The 26,574-nt window shown below is 44.6% G+C and overlaps 1 protein-coding gene across 2 annotated transcripts; it reads right to left on the bottom strand.

Annotated features, from left to right (window-relative positions):
* Window positions 1–902: 902 nt before the first annotated feature.
* Window positions 903–26,557, bottom strand: LOC311119088 (myotubularin-related protein 9-like). 2 transcript variants are annotated; one of them, XM_084193836.1, is made up of 11 exons: window positions 26,288–26,557; window positions 24,504–24,706; window positions 24,200–24,308; window positions 23,458–23,583; window positions 21,222–21,395; window positions 20,473–20,690; window positions 16,977–17,138; window positions 16,372–16,513; window positions 12,904–13,124; window positions 9,297–9,448; window positions 903–2,063 (listed from the first exon to the last, which is right to left on the bottom strand). In XM_084193836.1, the coding sequence occupies exons 2-11, from the start codon at window positions 24,683–24,685 to the stop codon at window positions 1,900–1,902; spliced, it is 1,650 nt and encodes a 549-aa protein (XP_084049962.1). In that variant the 5' UTR covers window positions 24,686–24,706; window positions 26,288–26,557; the 3' UTR covers window positions 903–1,899. The 2 variants fall into 2 exon arrangements, with proteins under 2 accessions (XP_084049962.1, XP_084049963.1); XM_084193837.1 differs by having other exon boundaries at window positions 922–2,063; window positions 24,504–24,688; window positions 26,288–26,541.
* Window positions 26,558–26,574: the final 17 nt, after the last annotated feature.

Below are 26,574 nucleotides of genomic sequence, written 5' to 3'. Positions count from 1 at the left end.
TGCAACGCCAGGGTTGTGGGTTCGATTCCCGGGGGGGGCAGTATGAAAAATGTATGCACTCGCACTCGCTTAACTGTAAGTCGCTCTGGATAAGAGCGTCTGCTAAATGACTAAACTGTAAGTAATGGTCCAGAGTGTACTATTATGGACTAGGTGTTGCCCTTTCCCATTTGGGATGCATGGAGGGTTGCTATGGACACCACCGCATTACACCTGACAGAAACATGTGTTACTTTGGGCAAACATGTATGACATAGGAAATAAGAGGTTTATGAATGTTTATGTCGCTTTGTGTCACGTCATAAGATGACTGATCGCTCAACCTCAAGTGTCAGTATTTTTTTTTTACTGTGGGTCTTCTAACTGAAACACACCAGAAAGCAGAAGGATGTTAGCCCCGCTGGGTGTCAACGTCCGGCGGCGACTCAACATGTAGAATCATCAGGAAATGAACAGAAGATGACGGTCGATGTTCTGGTCAGAGGTGATCGAAGGGCCACCAAGGTTTGGGGTCAATTCCATTTAAAATTCAGGAAGTGCACTGAAATTCCAATTCCAATTCCAATTTTCTTCAATGCATTTTAACTAGGAACATTCGGGAATTTGGTTTACTTTCTGGATTGAAATGGAATGAACCCCAACCCTGTTGACCACCCTATACTGCTATCTTAAGACATTTTGGCCGATGAAGACAGCAAGTCAATTAAAACTTACAAAACAGGTACATCATAGTGTTAAATATACAACATAATTAAGTTTCCATCTACTGTAGTTAGCTAGTATAATAACAATATTACACATGAAATACCTCTCCCAAAAAGCTATTTTAAAGCAGAACAGCAATGGCAGTAGTAACATGTACCAAGACTATGGTTAAATGTAGTATTTTCTTCTCTCAATTTGATGAAAAGTTTCCATTTTGGAGATATATGGTTTTATTTTAGACAGCGACGATGTGTTTTAATTTTTACAACATTTGTATTTTCAAACCTCCTGATTTTTGGAATGTAATAAATCATAAGTTGGTCAGTGTGTCTGTGTGTCCAAAGCACACTGGCACGTGTTGCCATGGTTACTCAGAGTAGTGCTACAAAGTGTCCTCGTATCCCAGCAATAAGAACCTTTCATAATCTGGCTGAGGTGCGTGAATGGGTGTCTACTCTGTGTTTTAGGTGTGGGGTTACTAAAGGTTGGGCAGCCGGTGACCGGGGCTAGCATGACGAACATATCTATACGTGTCTGTAATATGTACGTACATACATACAGTCTCTCCCTCCCTGTGGATTGGTGTAAAGCAAGGAATCTACTGCATTACTTAAAGATGAGCAAGCATTTTTAAAGTATTCAAAAAGGGCCTCCGTCTCTCGCACCCAGTCTCTCGCACCCCGTCCCTGTTCATGTCTTTCCCTGGGTTTTCTTTCTCTTCTTCTGGGACCGTGAGCATCAGTTTAGCCTTTTATATAATAATAAATAACATTACATAGAGTAGAAGTACTGATCTAGGATCAGGTCCCTCCTGTCCAAGATGTTTGATAGATACAGCCTCAGGTCTCTATTGAGTAGTAACCTAGTGTTGTCTCCTCTCCTCTAATCTTCGTCCTCTCCTTCTCCCTCCTCTTCCTCTTCCGCTCCCTCTCCTCACCTCTCCTCTCCACCTCTCCTCTCCTTCACCCCTACTCATCTCCTCTCCTTCACCCCTACTCATCTCCTCTCCTTCACCTCACCTCTCCTCTCCACCTCTCCTCTCCTTCACCCCTACTCATCTCCTCTCCTTCACCTCACCTCTCCTCTCCTACTCATCTCCTCTCCTACACCCCTACTCATCTCCTACTCCTCTCCTACTCCTCTCCTCTCCTCTCCTCTCCTACTCCTCTCCTCTCTCTCCTCCTCTCCTCTCCTCTATGGTGTTTGCAGCAGAGGGTCCTCAGTCTCCAGTTGGGCCAGCTGTCTCCTGAGGTTGTTGACTTTATTCTGCAGCTCCTTGTTGTACTGTATGATATGAACCATCTCATCATATGCCTCGTCCAGACACCTGGAGCTGCGCTTCCAACGCAGGAACACACCTGGAGGGGAATGAGGGGAAAGAGAGAGAGAGAGACAGAGAGACAGAGAGACAGAGAGAGAGAGAGAGAGAGAGAGAGAGAGAGAGAGAGAGAGAGAGAGAGAGAGAGAGAGAGAGAGAGAGAGAGAGAGAGAGAGAGAGAGAGAGAGAGAGAGAGAGAGAGAGAGAATGACAAACACATCATATCCAAGTAACCAACCAATCACAATAACTCCGTACCTTCCTACAAAGCTAATGGTTGATTATGTTGAGTGCATTCCACCATCACATTTTATTAACGGTCACTTCATCCCATTCATTAAAAAAGGACTGAACAGCAACTTTGGACAACAATACATGTCAGAATATGCTTCATCATGTTTGTGTCATATGTCTTTGCTATACCTGCACCAGGCGAGGGACAATCAGCCTAATGTTTCATCATTTATCTGCAAAAATACTACAAGAATAATCCTATTGGAAAGATTACAGGCGGATGAGGAAAATACTTTTCTTTGAGAATGTATGATACATTCTAGAGAGGCTTCGACCAGTGGTACGACTCACTTTATCATATGATGGACTTCTTCGTCTGAGTAATTGCATTTCACGTCTGCATACCTTTTAGATTGTTTAGGAAGGAGGAGCATATTGTGCACAATCTGAATCATATGATTTAGGGCTCAATCCGTATCGTGGAAGTTTAGAGTTCTACCACGATTGAAATGTAAAGGTTGTTTCTGATTGAGCAGACATACTGTATGCAGCGTTTACCGTGAATGCAGTCTCCGCGAATGTGCGAACATTGCCTTCTTAAATTTAAATCGCACTATAGCGCTGAACTTCCACGATACTGATTGAATCGAGCCCCTAGTGTACAGTGGGGAAAAAAAGTATTTAGTCAGCCACCAATTGTGCAAGTTCTCCCACTTAGAAATATGAGAGAGGCCTGTAATTTTCATCATAGGTACACGTCAACTATGACAGACAAAATTAGGAAAAAAAAATCCAGAAAATCACATTGTAGGATTTTTCATGAATTTATTTGCAAATGATGGTGGAAAATAAGTATTTGGTCAATAACAAAAGTTTCTCAATACTTTGTTATATACCCTTTGTTGGCAAGGACACAAGTCAAACGTTTTCTGTAAGTCTTCACAAGGTTTTCACACACTGTTGCTGGTATTTTGGCCCATTCCTCCATGCAGATCTCCTCTAGAGCAGTGATGTTTTGGGGCTGTCGCTGGGCAACACGGACTTTCAACTCCCTCCAAAGATTTTCTATGGGGATGAGATCTGGAGACTGGCTAGGGCACTCCAAGACCTTGAAATGCTTCTTACGAAGCCACTCCTTCGTTGCCCGGGCGGTGTGTTTGGGATCATTGTCATGCTGAAAGACCCAGCCACGTTTCATCTTCAATGCCCTTGCTGATGGAAGGAGGTTTTCACTCAAAATCTCACGATACATGGCCCCATTCATTCTTTCCTTTACACGGATCAGTCGTCCTGGTCCCTTTGCAGAAAAACAGCCCCAAAGCATGATGTTTCCACCCCCATGCTTCACAGTAGGTATGGTGTTCTTTGGATGCAACTCAGCATTCTTTGTCCTCCAAACACGACGAGTTTAGTTTTTACCAAAAAGTTCTATTTTGGTTTCATCTGACCATATGACATTCTCCCAATCCTCTTCTGGATCATCTAAATGCACTCTAGCAAACTTCAGACGGGCCTGGACATGTACTGGCTTAAGCAGGGGGACACGTCTGGCACTGCAGGATTTGAGTCCCTGGCGGCGTAGAGTGTTACTGATGGTAGGCTTTGTTACTTTGGTCCCAGCTCTCTGCAGGTCATTCACTAGGTCCCCCCGTGTGGTTCTGGGATTTTTGCTCACCGTTCTTGTGATCATTTTGACCCCACGGGGTGAGATCTTGCGTGGAGCCCCAGATCGAGGGAGATTATCAGTGGTCTTGTATGTCTTCCATTTCCTAATAATTGCTCCCACAGTTGATTTCTTCAAACCAAGCTGCTTACCTATTGCAGATTCAGTCTTCCCAGCCTGGTGCAGGTCTACAATTTTGTTTCTGGTGTCCTTTGACAGCTCTTTGGTCTTGGCCATAGTGGAGTTTGGAGTGGGACTGTTTGAGGTTGTGGACAGGTGTCTTTTATACTGATAACAAGTTCAAACAGGTGCCATTAATACAGGTAACGAGTGGAGGACAGAGGAGCCTCTTAAAGAAGAAGTTACAGGTCTGTGAGAGCCAGAAATCTTGCTTGTTTGTAGGTGACCAAATACTTATTTTCCACCATAATTAGCAAATAAATTCATTAAAAGATCCTACAATGTGATTTGTCTGTCATAGTTGACGTGTACCTATGATGAAAATTACAGGCCTCTCTCAGCTTTTTAAGTGGGAGAACTTGCACAATTGGTGGCTGACTAAATACTCCCCCCCCCCCACTGTATATCTATAACACACAGACTCCAATAGCTTTTAGCTAGTTGAAAAGAGAAGCACTTGGGTGTCAAGTGCGGAAAATGCGGCCTAGACATCCGGCAAAACAAAAACGCATATGTATCTGGTGGACATCGGCAATTAGCACGTAACCTTCTGTGGAGACATCCCTACTACACAGTGACAGTGAGTGAGGACACCCCAATATCCGTAAGGACGTCCTATAATAAGCTAACCACGCAGGACACTTTGGAGGAGGGGGGCAGAGAGAGAGTCAGTCAACGTGCCACAAATAGCTACCATCCCAGCTATGGAGATAATGCCAGGGTGGAATTCAGTGACGTCTGGTAATATGAGCTTCGTAAGCCTGTCCAGGGATTTACATTAAACTCTGAAAGGCACTTGCCCATTAGTCAAGTTAGGAGTATCTTTGGGTTGCCCGATTACTTATCCGAAAATTTTAATTAACCTAGCTATTTTACACACAGAGGTGGCATATACTGCCTGTTTTCACCTTCACATAGAGGAACCAGAAAGATTAGTACTGGAATTCTTTGTATTTTGGTTGCTATTGGTTACAAAAATAATCTTGCCTGACTTTCATAAATGGTCTGTCTTTCACTTAAACTATCCAGAGGAACTAGAAAGATCAGTTTCAGGCAACTGGAATTCTTTGCAGTTTGGTTGCATGTTCAAAATCCAGTGATAGAAAGTTGTTTATTTTTTTATTTTTGTTTAAAGCCTACCCAAACCTTAACCCGTTTGAGAACCACTGATGAACATTACTTCTGATGTGAGACAGAGCTTGTTGAGCCATAACAGCCCTACGCGCACCTCACACAGCAGGGCCTGACATTCAGGTAAATTTGCCAGGGGCACACCGGGCCAGTGGCACACCGGGCCAGTGGCACACCGGGCCAGTGGCAAACTGACAGCTACCGGCCTGAATACACTGGCCTGGGTCAAGATCTGACAGGAAGGCATATGATGCGTGCATAATTTCAATAGCAGGGGATTTTATCTTTCATTTGCAGGCTGAGCAGGTAGCCTATACAGAGTTCATACAGACATTGGCAAGTCAAATTCAAGGACTTTTTCTAAGCACTTAATTATAAATTTTCAAGGACCTAGATTTGATATTTGTTGTAATAGCCTATAGAAGAAAAAAAATCCCCCCAAAATGTAGCAAAAAAAGTATGCATTACCACTTTAAGAATAATGAATTTTTTAATTAGGCCTACACAAATGGCATTATGCATTGACATTCACATTATTTTTACGTTCCGCAATATGTCAGTATAATATGGCCATTGCCTGACTAAATAGACAACATGCTCCCGACACAAACACACTGTCCATGTAGCGATCAGTCTCTCCATTTGAGATGTTGGAAGCGTTAGAAGGGTTACTGTGGCATGTTTCAAAACAAGAAAGAGACCCAAAACCTGGTTCCTTTATAATGGAACGCTTTGTATGGAAAACCAAGTTGAAGCCAACATTCATAATAACAGACTGGTGCAACACCTTTCAATTAAAACGGCGGGAAACAGACAAAAAGTGCCTAAATCTCTCATAAAAAAACGGATCAGAAATGAAATCACGGAATAATTATATTGGAGCAGTAGAATTTCTAAATTGGCTACCAACTTCCAAGGACTTTTCAAGGACCAAATAGCCTAGAGGAAATGTCTGATTTTCAAGGTAGGCTATTCCATGAAAGACTGAATTGAGCATAAAAATATTAAGAGACTGAACTTTTTAAATACCTGGTTTGCATACGCATTCCTGCCTTAGCATTCGCTCCACGCAAAAAACATCTGTTTGTGCACTCTCTCTCTGACCGACAGATTATCTATATATGTGTGCAGCGCGCGCGATAAATTAAAATCAACATAACGAACAGCTTCGGGAATCTATCGGTTTTAAAAAAAATCAATTATATAGCCTAGATTAAAAATATAATTATTACAATATTTTTTTCCACTGGCCACTGACAGGGATTATCGACTGGCCTGGAGAGTTTCCAAAAACCTCCCCCGTTTATCGACTGGCCTGGAGAGTTCCCAAAAACCTCCCCTGTTTATCGACTGGCCTGGAGAGTTCCCAAAAACCTCCCCTGTTTATCGACTGGCCTGGAGAGTTCCCAAAAACCTCCCCCGTTTATCGACTGGCCTGGAGAGTTCCCAAAAACCTCCCCTGTTTATCGACTGGCCTGGAGAGTTCCCAAAAACCTCCCCTGTTTATCGACTGGCCTGGAGAGTTCCCAAAAACCTCCCCCGTTTATCGACTGGCCTGGAGAGTTCCCAAAAACCTCCCCTGTTTATCGACTGGCCTGGAGAGTTCCCAAAAACCTCCCCTGTATGTTCGAGCCCTGACACACACATGCCTGTCGTTGTTGACTCTTCAGAAAGTTGGTTTATTTCTGGTCTGGTTTAGTGGTTCTAAAACACCAAGCAGCACACTGCCCCCTGCTGGTTCAGTGGTTTTAAAACACCAAGCAGCACATTGCCCCCTCCTGGTTCGGTGGTTTTAAAACACCAAGCAGCACATTGCCCCCTCCTGGTTCGGTGGTTTTAAAACACCAAGCAGCACACTGCCCCCTCCTGGTTCAGTAGTTTTAAAACACCAAGCAGCACACTGCCCCCTCCTGGTTTAGTGGTTCTAAAACACCAAGAAGCACACTGCCCCCTCCTGGTTCAGTGGTTTTAAAACACCAGGCAGCACACTGCCCCCTCCTGGTTTAGTGGTTTTAAAACACCAAGCAGCACACTGCCCCCTCCTGGTTTAGTGGTTCTAAAACACCAAGCAGCACACTGCCCCCTCCTGGTTCGGTGGTTTTAAAACACCAAGCAGCACACTGCCCCCTCCTGGTTTAGTGGTTCTAAAACACCAAGCAGCACACTGCCCCCTCCTGGTTCGGTGGTTTTAAAACACCAAGCAGCACACTGCCCCCTCCTGGTTCGGTGGTTTTAAAATACCAAGCAGCACACTGCCCCCTCCTGGTTCAGTGGTTTTAAAACACCAAGCAGCACACTGCCCCCTCCTGGTTTAGTGGTTTTAAAACACCAAGCAGCACACTGCCCCCTCCTAGTTCAGTGGTTTTAAAACACCAAGCAGCACACTGCCCCCTCCTGGTTCAGTGGTTTTAAAACACCAAGCAGCACACTGCCCCCTCCTGGTTTAGTGGTTTTAAAACACCAAGCAGCACACTGCCCCCTCCTAGTTCAGTGGTTTTAAAACACCAAGCAGCACACTGCCCCCTCCTGGTTCAGTGGTTTTAAAACACCAAGCAGCACACTGCCCCCTCCTGGTTTAGTGGTTTTAAAACACCAGGCAGCACACTGCCCCCTCCTGGTTTAGTGGTTTTAAAACACCAAGCAGCACACTGCCCCCTCCTAGTTCAGTGGTTTTAAAACACCAAGCAGCACACTGCCCCCTCCTGGTTTAGTGGTTTTATAATAATAATATAATAATATGCCATTTAGCAGACGCTTTTATCCAAAGCGACTTACAGTCATGCGTGTATACATTTTTGTGTATGGGTGGTCCCGGGGATCGAACACACTACCTTGGCGTTACAAGCGCCGTGCTCTACCCCTCCTGGTTTAGTGGTTTTAAAACACCAAGCAGCACACTGCCCCCTCCTGGTTTAGTGGTTTTAAAACACCAAGCAGCACACTGCCCCCTCCTGGTTTAGTGGTTTTAAAACACCAAGCAGCACACTGCCCCCTCCTGGTTTAGTGGTTTTAAAACACCAAGCAGCACACTGCCCCCTCCTGGTTTAGTGGTTTTAAAACACCAAGCAGCACACTGCCCCCTCCTGGTTTAGTGGTTTTAAAACACCAAGCAGCACACTGCCCCCTCCTGGTTTAGTGGTTTTAAAACACCAAGCAGCACACTGCCCCCTGCTGGTTTAGTGGTTTTAAAACACCAAGCAGCACACTGCCCCCTGCTGGTTTAGTGGTTTTAAAACACCAAGCAGCACACTGCCCCCTCCTGGTTCAGTGGTTCTCAAAGACCAAGCAGCACATTGCCCCCTCCTGGTTCAGTGGTTCTAAAACACCAAGCAGCACACTGCCCCCTCCTGGTGAGTATATGTAGGAAGAGCGAGACTGAAAGAAGGTGACCAGGAGAGATTGAGGAAATGAGGGAGGAGGATGAAGAGAGCAGGCAGTATGATGACACATGATAAAAAAAACACGCTAAACACACACATGGGGCGTTCCTCAAAATGCATGCCACCGTGCTCCGAGCACGCACATTGAAGCATGGGAGTATGAGTCCAAATCAAAGTATGCAAAACGGAGCACGGAGGGCACTTCTCGAACGTGTACTCCGTATGTACATATTTTGAAGCATGCATCAATGCAAGCAACAGAAAGTATGCAAAGAAATATGACGCAACCAAGTAAAAAACAACGCAACATTTATTGAAATCAATGGTGGACATTATTTGATCTGAAGTGAGAGAAAATACACTCCGACTTCGGAATGAAATGTTGCCTATTCACATTTCATATGTTGCCTGACTACAATATTTTATAATAACTGGTCACAATGTTGCACAACAACAGATATTTTGTAACATTAACAGTAACTACCAACCTAAAAATAAAAAACTGCTCTCACACAAAATGTGGTTTGGAATTTTTGATGTTGCAAGTCGTTTGTCTGAATGAGTAAGTGTCGAGCTCCCCTAAACCCTCTCTACTCGTGAATAGACTGAACACCGACCTGGGAGTGGGCAGAACGTTTGGTCAGGGGTCAGGAGTCAGGGGTCAGGAATGGAGTCAGGTTCTTACCCTCCCATAGTAGCAGGCTCTGAGGGGCTACAGAGGGCCATATAACCAGACAGTTGGCCTCGTAGAGCGGGTTAGACAGCCTCTCCACTTCCTGGGGCCGGTTCACCCACGACCACAGAGAGACCGTCTTCTGAGACAGGTTCAACTTAGACCTGGGGGGTGGAGGGAGAGAGGGAGGGAGGGAGAGACAGAAGTGTGGGGGGGGGGGAAACAGTGGGAAATCAATCATTTCCAGGCCCAGAAGCACCCCCCCTCCCGTTTCAGAGGTCATTAAAATGTGTATGTTAATAATGAAAAGACACGAAAAGAGTACAGAATGAAGCTCCTTATGGGAACTCAAGAGACACTTTTTGTTGACTTTTATAAAAATGGGAACATAAGCAACCTTATCTTCCACACAGACCATCCCCTGGCATGGCACAGTGCTATACTAGCACACTACCCCTCTGTTAAGAGGAGGGGTGTTAGCGACGGGTGGAAACTCAGGATACTAGACAACGAGGACTAAATCTGGAACAGTATTGGTACAGGGCAACACCAAACAGTTCCAGCTGGACTTTCACCTAATCAAAGAAATAGCTCAGCAGGAGAAGCTCTCCCTTGAGAAAGATACCCCGAGCGGGTCAGACCAGACCTCTTCATTAAAATAACCCCACAGACGACCAACCCCAAGAGAAAAGTCAACTTCCCAGCACAGAGAACTGAAGGATAAATTCCCCCAGCTGGAGGTAAGGCAGGTGGAGCTGGAACAGCAGGGGAACACACTCCAGTCAGCACAGACCCCCCCTGAGTGACGCGCACGGCTGTGTCCCAGATGGCACTACTTTTGAGCAGAGCACGTAGTGCACTATAAAGGGAATAGGGAGCAGAGCACGTAGTGCACTATAAAGGGAATAGGGAGCAGAGCACGTAGTGCACTATAAAGGGAATAGGGAGCAGAGCACGTAGTGCACTATAAAGGGAATAGGGAGCAGAGCACGTAGTGCACTATAAAGGGAATAGGGAGCAGAGCACGTAGTGCACTATAAAGGGAATAGGGAGCAGAGCACGTAGTGCACTATAAAGGGAATAGGGAGCAGAGCACGTAGTGCACTATAAAGGGAATAGGGAGCAGAGCACGTAGTGCACTATAAAGGGAATAGGGAGCAGAGCACGTAGTGCACTATAAAGGGAATAGGGTACCATTGAGGATGCACTCTTAAAGAGGGACTGCCTTTAAAAAAATAAAATAAAATAAAAACGTTGAAAACGGCTCGTGGCGTCGATATTAAAACAGAAACAGTTATTCTAGGTGTCAAAATTGACTACAAAGTGTAAATAGGATAATTTTTCACATCCATGAGTCACAACTGGTAAATTAAAAAAGGTTGGGTTTTGATTTGACGATGTCCATTTGCTGCACCAAACAACTTCGGAAAAGAACATCAGAATTAATGACTGCTTCCTTGAGTTATCTTCGATTCATTCTGGGGATTTTGAGGAAGTGAAATAGGCAGTGTTTCATGGGGGACAAACATTATTAACCAAACGTGGAATCGGTCAGGAAACACACCTCCAAGACTGAAATCTTTTATTTTTATTTTTATGAGCAACAGAAAAACATGCCAATCGGCCTGTGCAGTGGCTCTTTAAAGACGTATTAGTGTCAGACTTAGAGGGGGAACTTTAGCAGTAACTTGTGTATCCCCAGTGAACAGAGATTATCCCCTGTAGACCACACACTCTCTGGCTGACTGTCTGAGGTAACGCTGACCTGTGACTGGCTGACCAGGTCACAGGTTAAAGGTCAGGGGAAACAGCAGAACTGGCAATGTACTGTATGGTCCCTGGTCAAATGTACAGCACTATAAAGGGAATATCATGGATGACATGTAGATATACAGTGTCTTCAGGAAGTATTCACACCCTTTGACCTTTTCCACATTTTGTTGTTACAGCCTGAATTTGAGATGTATTTGTCACTGGCCCACACACAATACCCCATAATGTCAAAGTGGAATTAAGTTTTTTAGAAATGTTTACAAATAAATTAAAAATGAACAGCTGAAATGTCTTGGGTCAATAAGTATTCAACCCTTTTGTCATATAATAAATAGCATGGAGTCACTCTGTGTGCAATAATAGTGTTTAACATGATTTTTGAATGAATACCTCATCTCTGTACCCCACACATACAATTATCTGTAAGGTCCCTCAGTCGAGCAGTGAATTTCAAACACAGATTCAACCACAAAGACCAGGGAGGTTTTCCAATGCCTCGCAAAGAAGCCCACCTATTGGTAGATTGGTATAAATAAAAATAAGCAGACATTGAATATTCCTTTGAGCATGGTGAAGTTATTAATTACACTTAGGATGGTGTATCAATACACAGAGTCACTACAAAGGTACAGGCGTCCTTCCTAACTCAGTTGTCGTAGAGGAAGGAAACCGCTCAGGGATTTCACCATGAGGCCAATGGTGACTTTACATTTACATTACATTTTACATTTTAGTCATTTAGCAGACGCTCTTATCCAGAGCGACTTACAGGAGCAATTAGGGTTAAGTGCCTTGCTTAAGGGCACATCGACAGATTTTTCACCTAGTCGGCTCGGGGATTAGAACCAGCGACCTTTCGGTTACTGGCACAACGCTCTTACCCACTAAGCTACCTGCCGCCCTTTAAAACAGTTACAGAATTTATTGGCTGTGATAGGAGAAAACTGAGGATGGATCAACAACATTGTAGTTACTCCACAATATTAACCTAAATGACAGAGTGAAAAGAAAAAATCCTGTAAAGAATAAAAATATTCCAAAACATGCATCCTGTTTGCAAGAAGGCACTAAAGTAAATCTGCAAAAGAAATGTGGCAAAGAAATTCACTTTATGTCCTGAATACAAAGCGTTATGTTTGGGGCAAATCCAACACATCACATCACTGAGTACCACTCTTCATATTTTCAAGCATGGTGGTGGCTGCATCATGTTATGGGTATGCTTGTCATCAACAAGGACTAGGGAGTTTTTTTTTCCTAGAGGAAAACTTGGTTCAGTCTGCTTTTCAACAGACACTAGGAGACAAATTCACCTTTCAGCAGGACAATAACCTGAAACACACGGCCAAATATACACTGGAGTTGCTCACCAAGACGACATTGAATGTTCCTGAGTGGCCTAGTTACAGTTTTGTCTTAAATTGGCTTGAAAATCTATGGCAAGACCTGAAAATGGTTTTCTAGCAATGATCAACTTGATAGAACATGAAGAATTCTTTAAAGAATAATGTGCAAATATTGCACAATCCAGGTGTGGAAAGCTCTTAGAGACTTACCCAGAAAGACACACAACTGTAATCGCTGCCAAAGGTGATTCTAACATGTATTGACTCAGGGGTGTGAATACCTATGTAAAAGAGATATTTCTGTATTTAATTTTCAATACATTTGCTAACATTTCCAAAAACATGTTTTCACTTTGTTATTATGGGGTATTGTGTGTAGACGGGTGAGAAAATAAATACATTTAATCTATTTTGAATTCAGGCTGTAACACAACAAAAATTTGGAATAAGTCATAACTAAACATAACGTATGACTCTCAGGACGTAATTCTCTGACTGACCTCTCGGAAGCACTGTTACCCATGAAGGTCCCGAACTGCGAGGCGTAGGCGTGTTCGAAGAGCAGAACCAGGAAGTGTTGCGAGAACTGGAAGGAGCAGGGAAACTGGCGGAGGATCTGCCACACACAGTCTAGGAAGAGCAGGAACACCGGGGCTTCACAACGGGGCTTACTGTTACTGTAGGCTGACTGGGAACAACGCTGCTGGAACGGATGGCCCGCCTAGATGGAGGAGGGAGAGACATATAACAAAGAACCATGAGCAGAAAACATATACATGACCGTTTACAAAACATAGAATCCGCTATTAGAGACTACCAGAACCCACTGGATTCTCCAATTACATTGGATGAGCTACAGGACAAAATACAAACCCTCCAACCCAAAAAAGGCCTGTGGTGTTGATGGTATACTAAATGAAATGATAAAATATACAGACAACAAATTCAAAACAGTTTATTCTTAAACTCTTCAACATTATCCTAAGTTCTGGCATCTTCCCCAATATTTGGAAGCAAGGTCTGATCACCCCAATCCACAAAAGTGGGAGACAAATTTGACCCCATTAATTACCATGGAATCTGTTTCAACAGCAGTCTCTGAAAAATCCTCTGCAGACTCCAACATTTCCTCAGTGAAAACAATGTCCTGAGGAAATGTCAAATTGGCTTCTTACCAAAATATCGTTTGACAGACCACGTATACACCCTGCACAACCTTAAGCCTTGTTCACACTGCAGGCCTTAATTCTCAAATCAGTTGTTTTTCAAATCCGTTTTGGAATACTGACTGTCCCAACACCAAGTTACAAGTGACCAAATTCGGAAAAAGTGTTCAGACAACAGTCATTTGCTGACATGGCTATGCTAGTTGTCATAGTAACGACCGATGTGTACACAGTGGTGTAGGCCAATTGGTGGTGGTGCTCATGCTTCGTATCACTCAGAAGTTATATAGCAAGCGAAGGTGACAACAATGCCTGCTATGGATGTTTCCCAGTTGCTTTGAATGGTGAAAATCAGTGTAAGAACAATTTTAAAACCCCAAAGTAAAAGATTATCCAACTTTCAAAACGAGTCCTTTTTGGCCACAATCACTAATTTGTTTGTAAACAAGCTAGTTAGCTTCCACATGTTCTTGTCAAACTGTCAAAAGAGTAGCTAGCCAGCAACAAGCCAAATAACAGTCTAAAAACCACTTAAGGGCAAATAAATCAGATTTGACCATTCAGACAAGTCGCATGGCCAGAAATCAGATTTGTATCTGATTTAAAACCACCTACGAAGGTGATTTGAAATTTGGCTTGAAATATCATATTCCATGTGCTTTTTGACTGTTCAGACTGCAGGAAAAAGAATAGATTTGAATAGGATATGCCAAAAACTAATTGGATGAGTAATTTAAAAAACGGCCAAATATGAACAAGGCTATATTGACAAACCAACAAACCAAAACAACATATTCTCATACTTTGTTGCTTTAAAAAAAAAAGCCTGATGTATAAACTGATGGAAAGCGGTGGAGGGAAAACCTACGATATTATAAAATAAATGTACACAAAACACACAGATTTGTTTCCACAGGGCCGTGGGGTGAGACAGGGATGCAGCTTGAGCCCCACCCTCTTCAACATACACACTACCGTTCAAAAGTTTGGGGTCACATAGAAATGTCCTTGTTTTCCATGAAAACATACATGAAATGAGTTTGAATAGGAAATATAGCAAAATGAATGGGACATGTAGTCATTGACAAGGTTAGAAATAATGATTATTAATTGAAATAATAATTGTGTCCTTCAAACTGCTTTTGTCAAATAATCCTCCATTTGCAGCAATTACAGCCTTACAGACCTTTGGCATTCTAGTTGTCAATTTGTTGAGGTAATCTGAAGAGATTTCACCCCATATTTCCTGAAGCACCTCCCACAAGTTGGATTGGCTTGATGGGCACTTCTTACGTACCGTACGGTCAAGCTGCTCCCACAACAGCTCAATAGGGTAGAGATCCGGTGACTGTGCTGGCCACTCCATTATAGACAGAATACCAGCTGACTGCTTCTTCCCTAAATAGTTCTTGCATAGTTTGGAGCTGTGCTTTAGGTCATTGTCCTGTTGTAGGAGGAAATTGGTTCCAATCAAGCGCCGTCCACAGGGTATGGCATAGCGTTGCAAAATGGAGTGATAACCTTTCTTCTTCAAGATCCCTTTTACCCTGTACAAATCTCCCACTTTACCACCACCAGAACAGCCCCAGAACATCACATTGCCTCCACCATGCTTTACAGATGTCATCAAGCACTCCTCCAGCATATTTTCATTTGGTCTGAGTCTCACAAATGTTCTTCTTTGTGATCCGAACACCTCAAACTTCGATTTGTCTGTCCATAACACCTTTTTCGAATTTTCCTCTATCCAGTGCCTGTGTTCTTTTGCCCATCTTAATCTTTTCTTTTTATTGGCCAGTCTGAGATATGGCTTTTTCTTTGCAACTCTGCCTAGAAGGTCAGCATCCCAGAGTCGCCTCTTCACTGTTGACGTTGAGACTGGTATTTTGCGGGTACTATTTAATGAAGCTGCCAGTTGAGGATCTGTGAGGCGTCTGTTTCTCAAACACTAATGTATTTGTCCTCTTGCTCAGTTGTGCACCGGGGCCTCCCACTCTTCTTTCTATTCTGGTTAGAGCCAGTTTGCGCTGTTCTGTGAAGGGAGTAGTACACAGCGTTGTATGATATCTTCAGTTTCTTGGCAATTTCTTGCATGGAATAGCCTTCATTTCTCAGAACAAGAATAGACTGATGAGTTTCAGAAGAAAGTTCTTTGTTTCTGGCCATTTTGAGCCTGTAATCGAACCAACAATTGCTGATGCTCCAGATACTCAACTAGTCTCAAGAAGGGCAGTTTTATTGCTTCTTTAAATCAGAACAACAGTTTTCAGCTGTGCTAACATAAGTGCTAAAGGGTTTTCTAATGATCAATTAGCCTTTTAAAATGATAAACTTGGATTAGCAAACACAACGTGCCATTGGAACACAGGACTGATGGTTGCTGATAATGGGCCTCTGTACGCCTATGTAGATATTCCATTAAGAATTAGCCGTTTCCAGCAACAATAGCCATTTATAACATTAACAATGTCTACACTGTATTTCTGATCAATTTGATGTTATTTTAATGGACAAAAATGTTTGCTTTTCTTCCAAAAACAAGGACATTTCTAAGTGTATATACAGAGCGTTCGGAAAGTATTCAGACCGCTTTACTTTCTCCACTTTGTTACGTTACAGACTTATTCTAAAATAGATGAAATTGTTTTTCCCCCCCCCTCATCAATCTACACACAAGCCTCATTGAATTTTGAGAGCGAGAGAGAAGGCTTGCTATTGGGGGGGGGGGGGGGGGGGGGGGGGGGGGTTTGTCAGGATAGCTCAGGCTCAGAGTGTCTGTCTGTCTGTCTGTCTGTGTGTTACCTGGAGCCACTCTCTCTCCACTAAAGCTTGGAATCCCTGTATGGTCCTGCAGGCTGGGTCCAGGATGATCTGAGCTAGAGACGTCACCTGTAGGGTCGAGTCCGTCCCTTCTGTCCCATGCACAAGTACTGACGCACCCTCCCTGAGACACACAGCCGCCAGAGCGAGAATGGTTAATTGAGTTTAACTTAAAGAGAGAGAGAGAAAGAGAGAGACAGAGATAGACAGAAACAGACAGAGATATAGAGAAACAGTGATAGAGAAACAGTGATAGAGAAACAGTGATAGAGAAAGAGAGACAGAAACAGACAGATATAGAGAGATAGAAACAGAGAGATAGAGAAACAGAGAGAGAGACAGAGGGGGACAGAGAGGATAGAGAGAGAGAGACAGAGGGGGACAGAGAGGATAGAGAGAGAGAGATACAGAGAGACAGAGGGGGAGAGAGATAGAGATAGAGAGAGAGAGAGAGAGAGAGAGAGAGAGAGATAGATAGAGAGAGACACAGAGAGATATAGAGAAGGAGAGACAGAAACAGACAGATATAGAGAGATAGAAACAGAGAGATGGAGAAACAGAGAGAGATGTCTACAGTAGTTACCTACCTGTCAATGCACTGAGCAGCCAGACAGGCAGTAGTGAGGATCTCCTTGACGTGAGTCTGCCAGTTAGAAGCCTCTAGTTTACTGAGCCAGCGGTCCATACTGTGGCTATGGTCATTACAGGCTTCTACCAGCTTTATCAGGCTCTCCTGGAGAATACTGGACCTGGGGGAGAGAGGAGAGGAGATGTGAGGTCATTACAGGCTTCTACCAGCTTTATCAGGCTCTCCTGGAGAATACTGGACCTGGGGGGGGAGAGAGGAGATGGGAGGTCATTACAGGCTTCTACCAGCTTTATCAGGCTCTCCTGGAGAATACTGGACCTGGGGGGGGAGAGAGAGGAGATCATTACAGGCTTCTACCAGCTTTATCAGGCTCTCCTGGAGAATACTGGACCTGGGGGGGAGAGAGGAGGTCATTACAGGCTTCTACCAGCTTTATCAGGCTCTCCTGGAGAATACTGGACCTGGGGGGGGGAGAGGGGAGATGGGAGGTCATTACAGGCTTCTACCAGCTTTATCAGGCTCTCCTGGAGAATACTGGACCTGGGGGGGGGGGGGGGGGGGAGAGGAGATGGGAGGTCATTACAGGCTTCTACCAGCTTTATCAGGCTCTCCTGGAGAATACTGGACCTGGGGGGGAGAGAGGAGATGTGAGGTCATTACAGGCTTCTACCAGCTTTATCAGGCTCTCCTGGAGAATACTGGACCTGGGGGGGAGAGAGGAGATCATTACAGGCTTCTACCAGCTTTATCAGGCTCTCCTGGAGAATACTGGACCTGGGGGGGGGAGAGAGGAGATGTGAGGTCATTACAGGCTTCTACCAGCTTTATCAGGCTCTCCTGGAGAATACTGGACCTGGGGGGGGGGGGGGGGAGGAGATGGGAGGTCATTACAGGCTTCTACCAGCTTTATCAGGCTCTCCTGGAAAATACTCACTTTACGGAATTTAAACTTACAATGCTTGTCTTTCATATAATTTGGTCAGATATACTTGGATGTGTAGTGTCAGCGTTTGTTGCTGGCATGTCATGCCTACGTTTGCTAATCTTGCCAATGAAAAAAATCATTAAAGCAGTTGGCAATATCAGTGGGTTTTGTGATGAGTGAGCCATCTGATTCAATGAATGATGGAGCTGAGTTTGCCTTTTTGCCCAAAATTTCATTTAAGTGTTCAATTTCAGTGAAGGTGCTCCAAAGCTTTTTACTACATTATTTATGTCTTTTATCTTTGTTTCATAGTGTAGTTTCTTCTTATTTTTATTCAGTTTAGTCAAATGATTTCTCAATTTGCAGTATGTTTGCCAATCGGTTGTGCTGCTAGACTTATTTGCCTCATCCCTCTCAAATATACCATTTTTCAATTCCTCATCATTCCAATGGGATTTAACCGTCATTTTCTTAATGGGTGCATGCTTATTAGGAACTGGAATAAGCAATTTCATAAATGTGTCAAGTGCAGTGTCTGTTTGCTCCTCATTACACACCACAGACCAACAAATATTATTTACATCAACAACAAAGGAATCACTACAAAACTTATTGTATGACTATTAACTGATTAACTGAGCTGGACTTGGGTCATTGATAAGTCATTGTCTCAACGCAGCCTTATAATGCTGTGTAAGGATCCTGGAACCCAAATGATTTGGGTGGATCCCATCCTCCTTATAAAAACGAGCTTTGTTTCCAGAAGGTATCAGAATTGTCAATAAAACCACGATTTAGGGAGGGCAGTGGGCCAGATATTATGGGGCGTTTGTTGGTGTCAAGCAGTGACCCAATCAGTTCTTTAAAATCCATCTTCAGCTGTTCTGAGCTGCCCTTCATAATGTCATTGAATCCCACATGAACAATGATAGACTCAATTTCCTGATGCTGGTTTTAAAATGTTTGGGAGCAGCTTATTGATGTCCTGTACTCGTGCTCCTGGATACCACAACGTTTTTGCTCCAGGGACTGAGACATTTCTCACCATTGAACTGCCCAATACAACGGCCGGAGAAGGGAATGGAGAAATCCGCCCATTCCTAGCCCTCACACAATTTGTTGAGCCTTTCACGGGTCCACGAGAAGCAGGATAGCGTATGCCCGCTGCTCCCGGCAATAGGTCCAGACCTCCCACAGCAGGCAGTGCCCCGTCAGATCCAGAGAGAGGGAAAGGAGCCGAACTCGACGACATAGCCGCTGCTGGCATCAGTGTAGTTGCAGTCAGCATCGCCAACGCAGGCAATTCCAGCTATGAAGGCGCCGGTAGATCAGGCACCAGTGCAGCGAAAGCTATTCCTTATGTCAATCTGCTCCGAACCTCTCGCAGTCACTCCAGTCCGCTTAGCAGCATGCCGCTGCCTTCAGTTTCCACAACTTGTGACATGGGACCAGCGCTGATTCGAACAATCTTCTTGCTGTTCTCCGTCTACTCCATTAAAAGATGGAGGAGGAGAAGCAGATGGAGACGACTTCCTTGGCAGGCAAGTTCCAGGTAGCACAGCCCATTCGGATAGGGACAGATGACAAGGAGGGGAAACATCCATCAGGCCCGAGCGGCGTCCAGCAATAGGAGTTGAGAACAAGAAAGTTCCAATTTTGCGTTTTCCGCATAAGTTTGCGCAGAATTAAGATTTGCTTACTAAGCATAGCCACCTCATTCGTGTAATCCTGCGCAAGTAAACAATTGCCACATTGGAACTCCGGATTGTCAATATCGTCCTGGACAAGAGAGTAATATACAGCTTCTACAGCGCTGGAAACGTTCGTTAGCTATTCCAGAAGACGTGGGCTCCATTGCAACCTAGCTAACTAGCTGGCTAGTTGGTAGCAAGTGTTGACACAAACATACATGAAACAAAATAAAACAAGGTAAAACCTCGGAGACAACAGGCCAAAGCAACAGGTCGAGGCACAGGAAGTATCCGAGTTGGTGACTTGTTGTCTCTCAAATACATCGTTACAGTTGTTGGTTAGCTAGCTAACAAGCAATGATTTTTTGCCATATTAGCATTGATGTGACATGAGTCAAAGGTAAAACGAGCCACCTACGATTCCTTACATGGCATCTTCTTGTCATTGTTGGTAGCGATCTGACCGTCCAGAACCATAACACCACACGGCCTTCTGCCCCGTCGACGCGCGCACATCGTTTCTTGTGACGTTGTCAGCTAACCCGTCTGTATCATTTCCATTACGCCGTCTGTGAGTGCACAGGCAGCGCCAGGGAGGCAATTTCCATTTTGAAGTAGTCCATTTTCTTCTTCTATGTTGGTAAACAAACTGAAAGGGTGCACACTGCCACCTGGAGTGTGTTGTTGGAAGAGGTATAAAGCAAAGGTTGGTGATTTTTTTTGCCACCTGCAGTTATGGAACGTTTGCTCACAAGTATAATAAATTGGCTGATCTTAATGGTGCTGCCCATGCTAATACAGGCTTTTGGCTAGTAGAGGCCTCTATCATATCAGTTATTGTATACCTCTCCCTCCCTTCCATCCATCACCTCCATCACCTCTCTATAGCCTTGTGAATCCTCCTCCACTGTGGGTAGTTGGCCTCTGATTCGAACCCTCCTCCCCGTGCCTTGGCCTGCTGCGCTACGCCGACGGTACGCGTGTCGATGATGTAGCCGCGTTTCCCCGCCCGCAACGTGGCGTTGATCAACTTCTCGTCTTCCTTACAGCGACGCCCGTTGGTGCCGGTCAGAGGCTGGCCTGAACGCATCATCACCTGGGGACAGGGATTAGAGGTCAGGGGTCAAGGAGTAGACACCACAGAGGAAGACAGAAATTGAGCATTTTGATTGGTTAATTAGGTTGTTATATTTCACTCTTGCTATGGTTTTATCTGACCAAGTCACTGGATAAGAATGCCTGCTAAGTGACTAAAATGTAAATGTATTTATGTCCATACAGAAATATTATACTTTTACTACCTTTACAGGCTTAAAGGAAAACGCCACCCAAAAACTATCATACTGGCTGTATTTCTGTATTTTTATTTACGTTGAAAACTTGATTGCTGACATGCAAAACATTTTTGGGACTATATCAACAATGGACGAATGAAACAAATTCCAAAATATAGTTTTTGGGTGGAGTTTCCCTTTAAGATCTGACTCAAATAGACCATTTCAGTTGGGGTTTAATATGTTGAAAAGCCAAGAGACCTCAAGTCATTCTGGCACACAAATGATGAACATGGTGGGCGAGAACAGTGACTGTGAACTCCATTTCCCATGGTGCTGTGCTCTCCTCTCACCATGCCGTTCTTCTTGTGATAGTAGCTGAGAACGGGGAAGCGCCCCCCGTGGCGGAAGGCGGCAGCTTTCCTTAGGGTGTCGTCATCCACATCTTTAGGTACGGCCACCAGGGGAGGGTAGGAGGAACACACACTGTAGTCCTTATTCACATCACTCAGACGCCACTCTTCAGTCTAGGATGGAGGGAGGGAGGGAGGGAGAGGAGGGGTGGAGGGAGAGGGTGGGGTGGAGGGAGAGGAGAGGGTGGGGTGGAGGGAGAGGAGAGGGTGGGGTGGAGGGAGAGGAGAGGGTGGGGTGGAGGGAGAGGGTGGGGTGGAGGGAGAGGAGAGGGTGGGGTGGAGGGAGAGGAGAGGGTGGGGTGGAGGGAGAGGAGAGGGTGGGGTGGAGGGAGAGGAGAGGAGAGGGTGGGGTGGAGGGAGAGGAGAGGGTGGGGTGGGGTGGAGGGAGAGGAAAGGGTGGGGTGGAGGGAGAGGAGAGGAGAGGGTGGGGTGGAGGGAGAGGAGAGGGTGGGGTGGGGTGGAGGGAGAGGAAAGGGTGGGGTGGAAGGAGAGGAGAGGGTGGGGTGGAGGGACTTGATCATTAAAATACTTAAGGAAAGCTGGGTTTTAGGCTGGGTTTCTGTATAGCACTTTGTGACATCTGCCGATGTAAAAGGGCTTTATAAAATACATTTGATTTGACAGAACATTATTTACAACTATTGAAAATGAACATAATGAACCCCAAGAGCTTTTTTCCTTATTTGACAAATAAACCTGGAAACCAAAACATCTAGATCTAAAAGAAACAGCCATTTAACATCCAGTGGCAATTAGAAACAGCCATTTAACATCCAGTGGTAATTAGAAACAGCCATTTAACATCCAGTGGCAATTAGAAACAGCCATTTAACATCCAGTGGCAATTAGAAACAGCCATTTAACATCCAGTGGCAATTAGAAACAGCCATTTAACATCCAGTGGCAATTAGAAACAGCCATTTAACATGCAGTGGCAATTAGAAACAGCCATTTAACATCCAGTGGCAATTAGAAACAGCCATTTAACATCCAGTGGTAATTAGAAACAGCCATTTAACATGCAGTGGCAATTTGAAACAGCCATTTAACATGCAGTGGCAATTTGAAACAGCCATTTAACATCCAGTGGCAATTAGAAACAGCCATTTAACATCCAGTGGCAATTAGAAACAGCCATTTAACATGCAGTGGCAATTAGAAACAGCCATTTAACATCCAGTGGCAATTAGAAACAGCCATTTAACATCCAGTGGCAATTAGAAACAGCCATTTAACATCCAGTGGCAATTAGAAACAGCCATTTAACATCCAGTGGCAATTAGAAACAGCCATTTAACATCCAGTGGCAATTAGAAACAGCCATTTAACATCCAGTGGCAATTAGAAACAGCCATTTAACATCCAGTGGCAATTAGAAACAGCCATTTAACATCCAGTGGCAATTAGAAACAGCCATTTAACATCCAGTGGCAATTAGAAACAGCCATTTAACATCCAGTGGCAATTAGAAACAGCCATTTAACATCCAGTGGCAATTAGAAACAGCCATTTAACATGCAGTGGCAATTAGAAACAGCCATTTAACATCCAGTGGCAATTAGAAACAGCCATTTAACATCCAGTGGCAATTAGAAACAGCCATTTAACATCCAGTGGCAATTAGCGCAATCTACACTGAGTGTACAAAACATTAAGAACACAGAGCACTTTCATGACAGACTGACCAGGTGAAAGCTATGATCCCTTATTGATGTCACTTGTTAAATCCACTTCATTCAGTGTAGGTGAAGGGGTGGAGACAGGTTAAAGAATAATTTCTAAGCCTTGAGACATGGATAGTGTATCTGTGCCATTTAGAGGGTGAATGGGCAAGACAAAATATTTAAGTGCCTTTGAATGGGGTATGGTAGTAGGTGCCAGGCGCACCGGTTTGTGTCAAGAACTGCAACGCTGCTCAACAGTTTTCCGTGTGTATCATGAATGGTCCACCACCCAAAGGACATCCAGCCAACTTGACACAACCGTGAGAAGCATTGGAGTCAACGTGGGCCAGCATCCCTGTCGAACGCTTTCTAAACCTTGTAGAGTCCATACCCTGACGAATTGAGGCCGTTCTGAGGGCAAAAGGGGGGTGCAACTCAATATTAGGACGGTGTTCTTAATGTTTTGTCCACTCAGTGTATTATCGGAGCAGGTCCCAGCAGCCCTACATTACCATGGACTCCAGGTCTTTGAAGGCGTCCTCTGAAAGGAAAGAGTTCCATCCATCCTCGATGACCTGAAACATGGGCCGGTAGAAGAACGGGTACATCAACGAGACAGAGTCCAGAGTGGACAGAGCCTAGAGGAAAGAGAGAGGAGATATATTATGTTGATGATGCACTTTATAGTGAACGAGTGCACACTTCATAGAGAAGGGGGACCACAACTTGTGAGAACCATAGTAACCTCCTCCCCAGGCTATTGCACATATAAACCTGGGATATCAACCACTCAAAGTTGGCCTTAGTAGGAGAGACCATATAATTATATGGGACCTACTGAGTAAAGTATTAGTCATTTTAATTTTAGTGAATCACACGACTGAGGCGTGGCTCTGTGCTTGTGGTTTGCTAGCGTACGGGGGGGGGGGGGGAGTTAGGGGGAAGGTGTTGTCGGAGATGATTGGTGGGTAGATTAAGCCAATTCTATTGGCGCCGGGGGGGGGGGGGGGGGGGTTCTTTCGGCTCTCTGCATCGGCTAACGAAGGCCAAGTTTGATGCGTTGGTCCACCAGACTCTTCACGCATTTAGGCGGAAGTGTCTGGGAACGAGATTATAACCACAGAAACTCCTCTGGAGGTGTATCTCCATGGTGGGATCGACACCAGAGCCTAGTTTACTGGTCCTTCTGCATTGTTCCTATTCATTCCTTTTGCTGTTCCAATATAAGACATGCCGACTGTAGTCTCTCCTCACCTCGATGGAGCTGGCGACGTTGAGGCACTCCTCCATGCCAGGGATATCCAGCTGAATCACCCTGAGGTCTTTGCACTTGACTATGATGGTGCCCAGAGACCCCACAAACCTGCAGACAGGGGGGAGGAGAGGGTTAACACTGACCATAACCATGACCCCCCACCCCTTCCTAACCCTGACCCCCTCCTTACCCTCACCCCTGATCCTAACATTGACCCCCCCCTCACCCTGATCCTGACACTTAGGTCTTTACACCTACTAGCAAGACCCTAACCCCAAATATCCCCCCTACACACAGACCCACCTCTTCTCTATGGCGTCGATGTTAGCGTGCAACAGCCAGAGTTCCTCTGTGTTGTCCTGTCTGGAGCTTAGTATGAGGTGATGTCCTGTCAGACAGAGAGTTCCCTCCACCGTGGGCAGGAAGGGTCTCCTCAGCACAACCCCATCCACTCTGGGGGTCTTAATCAGCTCCGCAAACTCCATTTCCTAAAAAACAGAGACAGCCTACCATGAGGCGATAGTGTGAGTTAGCTAGCCTTTTGTATTTGTTAATTAACCAGGATAGTCCACTCAGTTGCACTTGCTACTGTTTTCCCCACTTCCCAGGGAGTCGAGCAGCCTGTTTCTTTTCAACCAGGGGATGCAGTTTATTTTTTTACATTTTAGTCATTTAGCAGACGCTCTTATCCAGAGCGACTTACAGTTAGTGAGTGCATACATTTTCATACTGGCCCCCCGTGGGAAACGAACCCACAACCCTGGCATTGCAAGCGCCATGCTCTACCAACTGAGCTACAGGAAATGTAATGTTTGATAGACATCAGATGCTTGCAATACTAGCTTTGGCCACCTAGCTAGCTACATGCAACTTACTGGCAATCAAATGGTGCTTTCAAGACAACTGGGAAAAAACGAGCTCCAACTCAGAATTCCAAGTCAGACACTGGCATCTTTCAAGAATTCGGACTTTCCGACCTTAAGATTCCAAGTTCCCTGTTGTATTGAAAGCACAGATGCCAGAGTTTGACTTGGAATTCTGAGTTGGATGACCTTTTCAAAATATGTTTCTCAGAAGGAGCTTTTTTTCCCCCCCAAGTTGTCTTGAACTCACTGAAGTCTGAGATTTTCGAGTTCCCAGTTGTTTTGAAAGCGGCAAATGTTACCACAGCCAAATGTCATAAGTTATGTATCTGTCAAATTATCACTGACGTCATGATTGGCTTTTTTACGAATAACTATGCCGGGATCACAAAAACTGGGAACTCTGAAAATACGAGGTCAAATCATGACCTTCAGATCGGAAAGTCGGATCTCTATAAAGAGGTCCGGGTTCCCGAGTTGGATGACCATTCAAATCGATTTCCCCAGTCGGAGCCCGTTTTTATCCGAGTTCCCATGTGTTTTGAACGTTCGGAAGGCAGAGATTTCAGAGTTCCCAGTTGTTTTGAACGCGGCATTATTTGTATTGAAAGCACCATAAGATAGGAGTGACAGCCCTAATGCAGCGTTCAGAACTGCGAACTTTTAGGTAAAATCATGACGTCAGTGTTCTTCAGGTCTGAGCTCTAGAAAGAGGCCCGAGTTCCCGAGTTGGATGACCGTTCAAATCGATTTTTCCCAGTTGGAGATAGTTTTTTTTCCGAATTCCCAGTTGTTTTGAACGCACTGAAGTCGGAAATTTCCGAGTACGCAGTTGTTTTGAACGCGGCATAAACCACAGCCTACGCTCTTAGCTAGCTCCCCTAACGTTAGCTACTGGCTATGCATCTAGCTAGCTAATAGGCTGATGTTTGATCATTTTAGCCCATACAAGCATGTATCTTTGATTCCTGACAGAAGGCTATACTGGTAACAGAATAAAGTAGCGTGCGGTGGACCATCGTTCAGTTGTTATCAACAAATGACAGATTTAGTTAGCGAGCTAACGTTAACTTCCTATCTAATGTTAGCTAACAATAACTAGCTAGCTGCGTATGTGCTGCAGCAGAACGTGTAACCAAGCTGATGATGTCTTTGTCAGATACATCGGTTAACCAACACGTCCCACAATACCAATTTAGATTTAAAATGTATCTAGCATCCTACCTGGCTCCTCTCCTGATGTTTGACAGATTTTACAGGTTGATCGAGAATGAAGTGCGAATACAAAAACACGCCGACTGGAACAAGAGGACATCTGACATTAAGGTTCCGAACAATGTGTGTCAAATATCTGTAGAAATTGCCAATCAATTGAAAACTATTTCTAACTCACGACGACACTATAGATGCTACATATATGTATCTGATCTAACTATTCGAATGAAACAGTCAGCGGCGGCGCCTTCATCCCCTGAAACGGAAGTTTGAGAAGCCAGCAGGTGGTGCCAGTG

This window comes from Coregonus lavaretus (assembly GCF_964263955.1).
Source record: "Coregonus lavaretus genome assembly, contig: HAP1_SCAFFOLD_2282, whole genome shotgun sequence".
NCBI lineage: Eukaryota > Metazoa > Chordata > Actinopteri > Salmoniformes > Salmonidae > Coregonus > Coregonus lavaretus.
The sequence above is the reverse complement of the archived record's forward strand: the minus strand, read 5'-3'. Positions and strand labels throughout refer to the sequence as shown.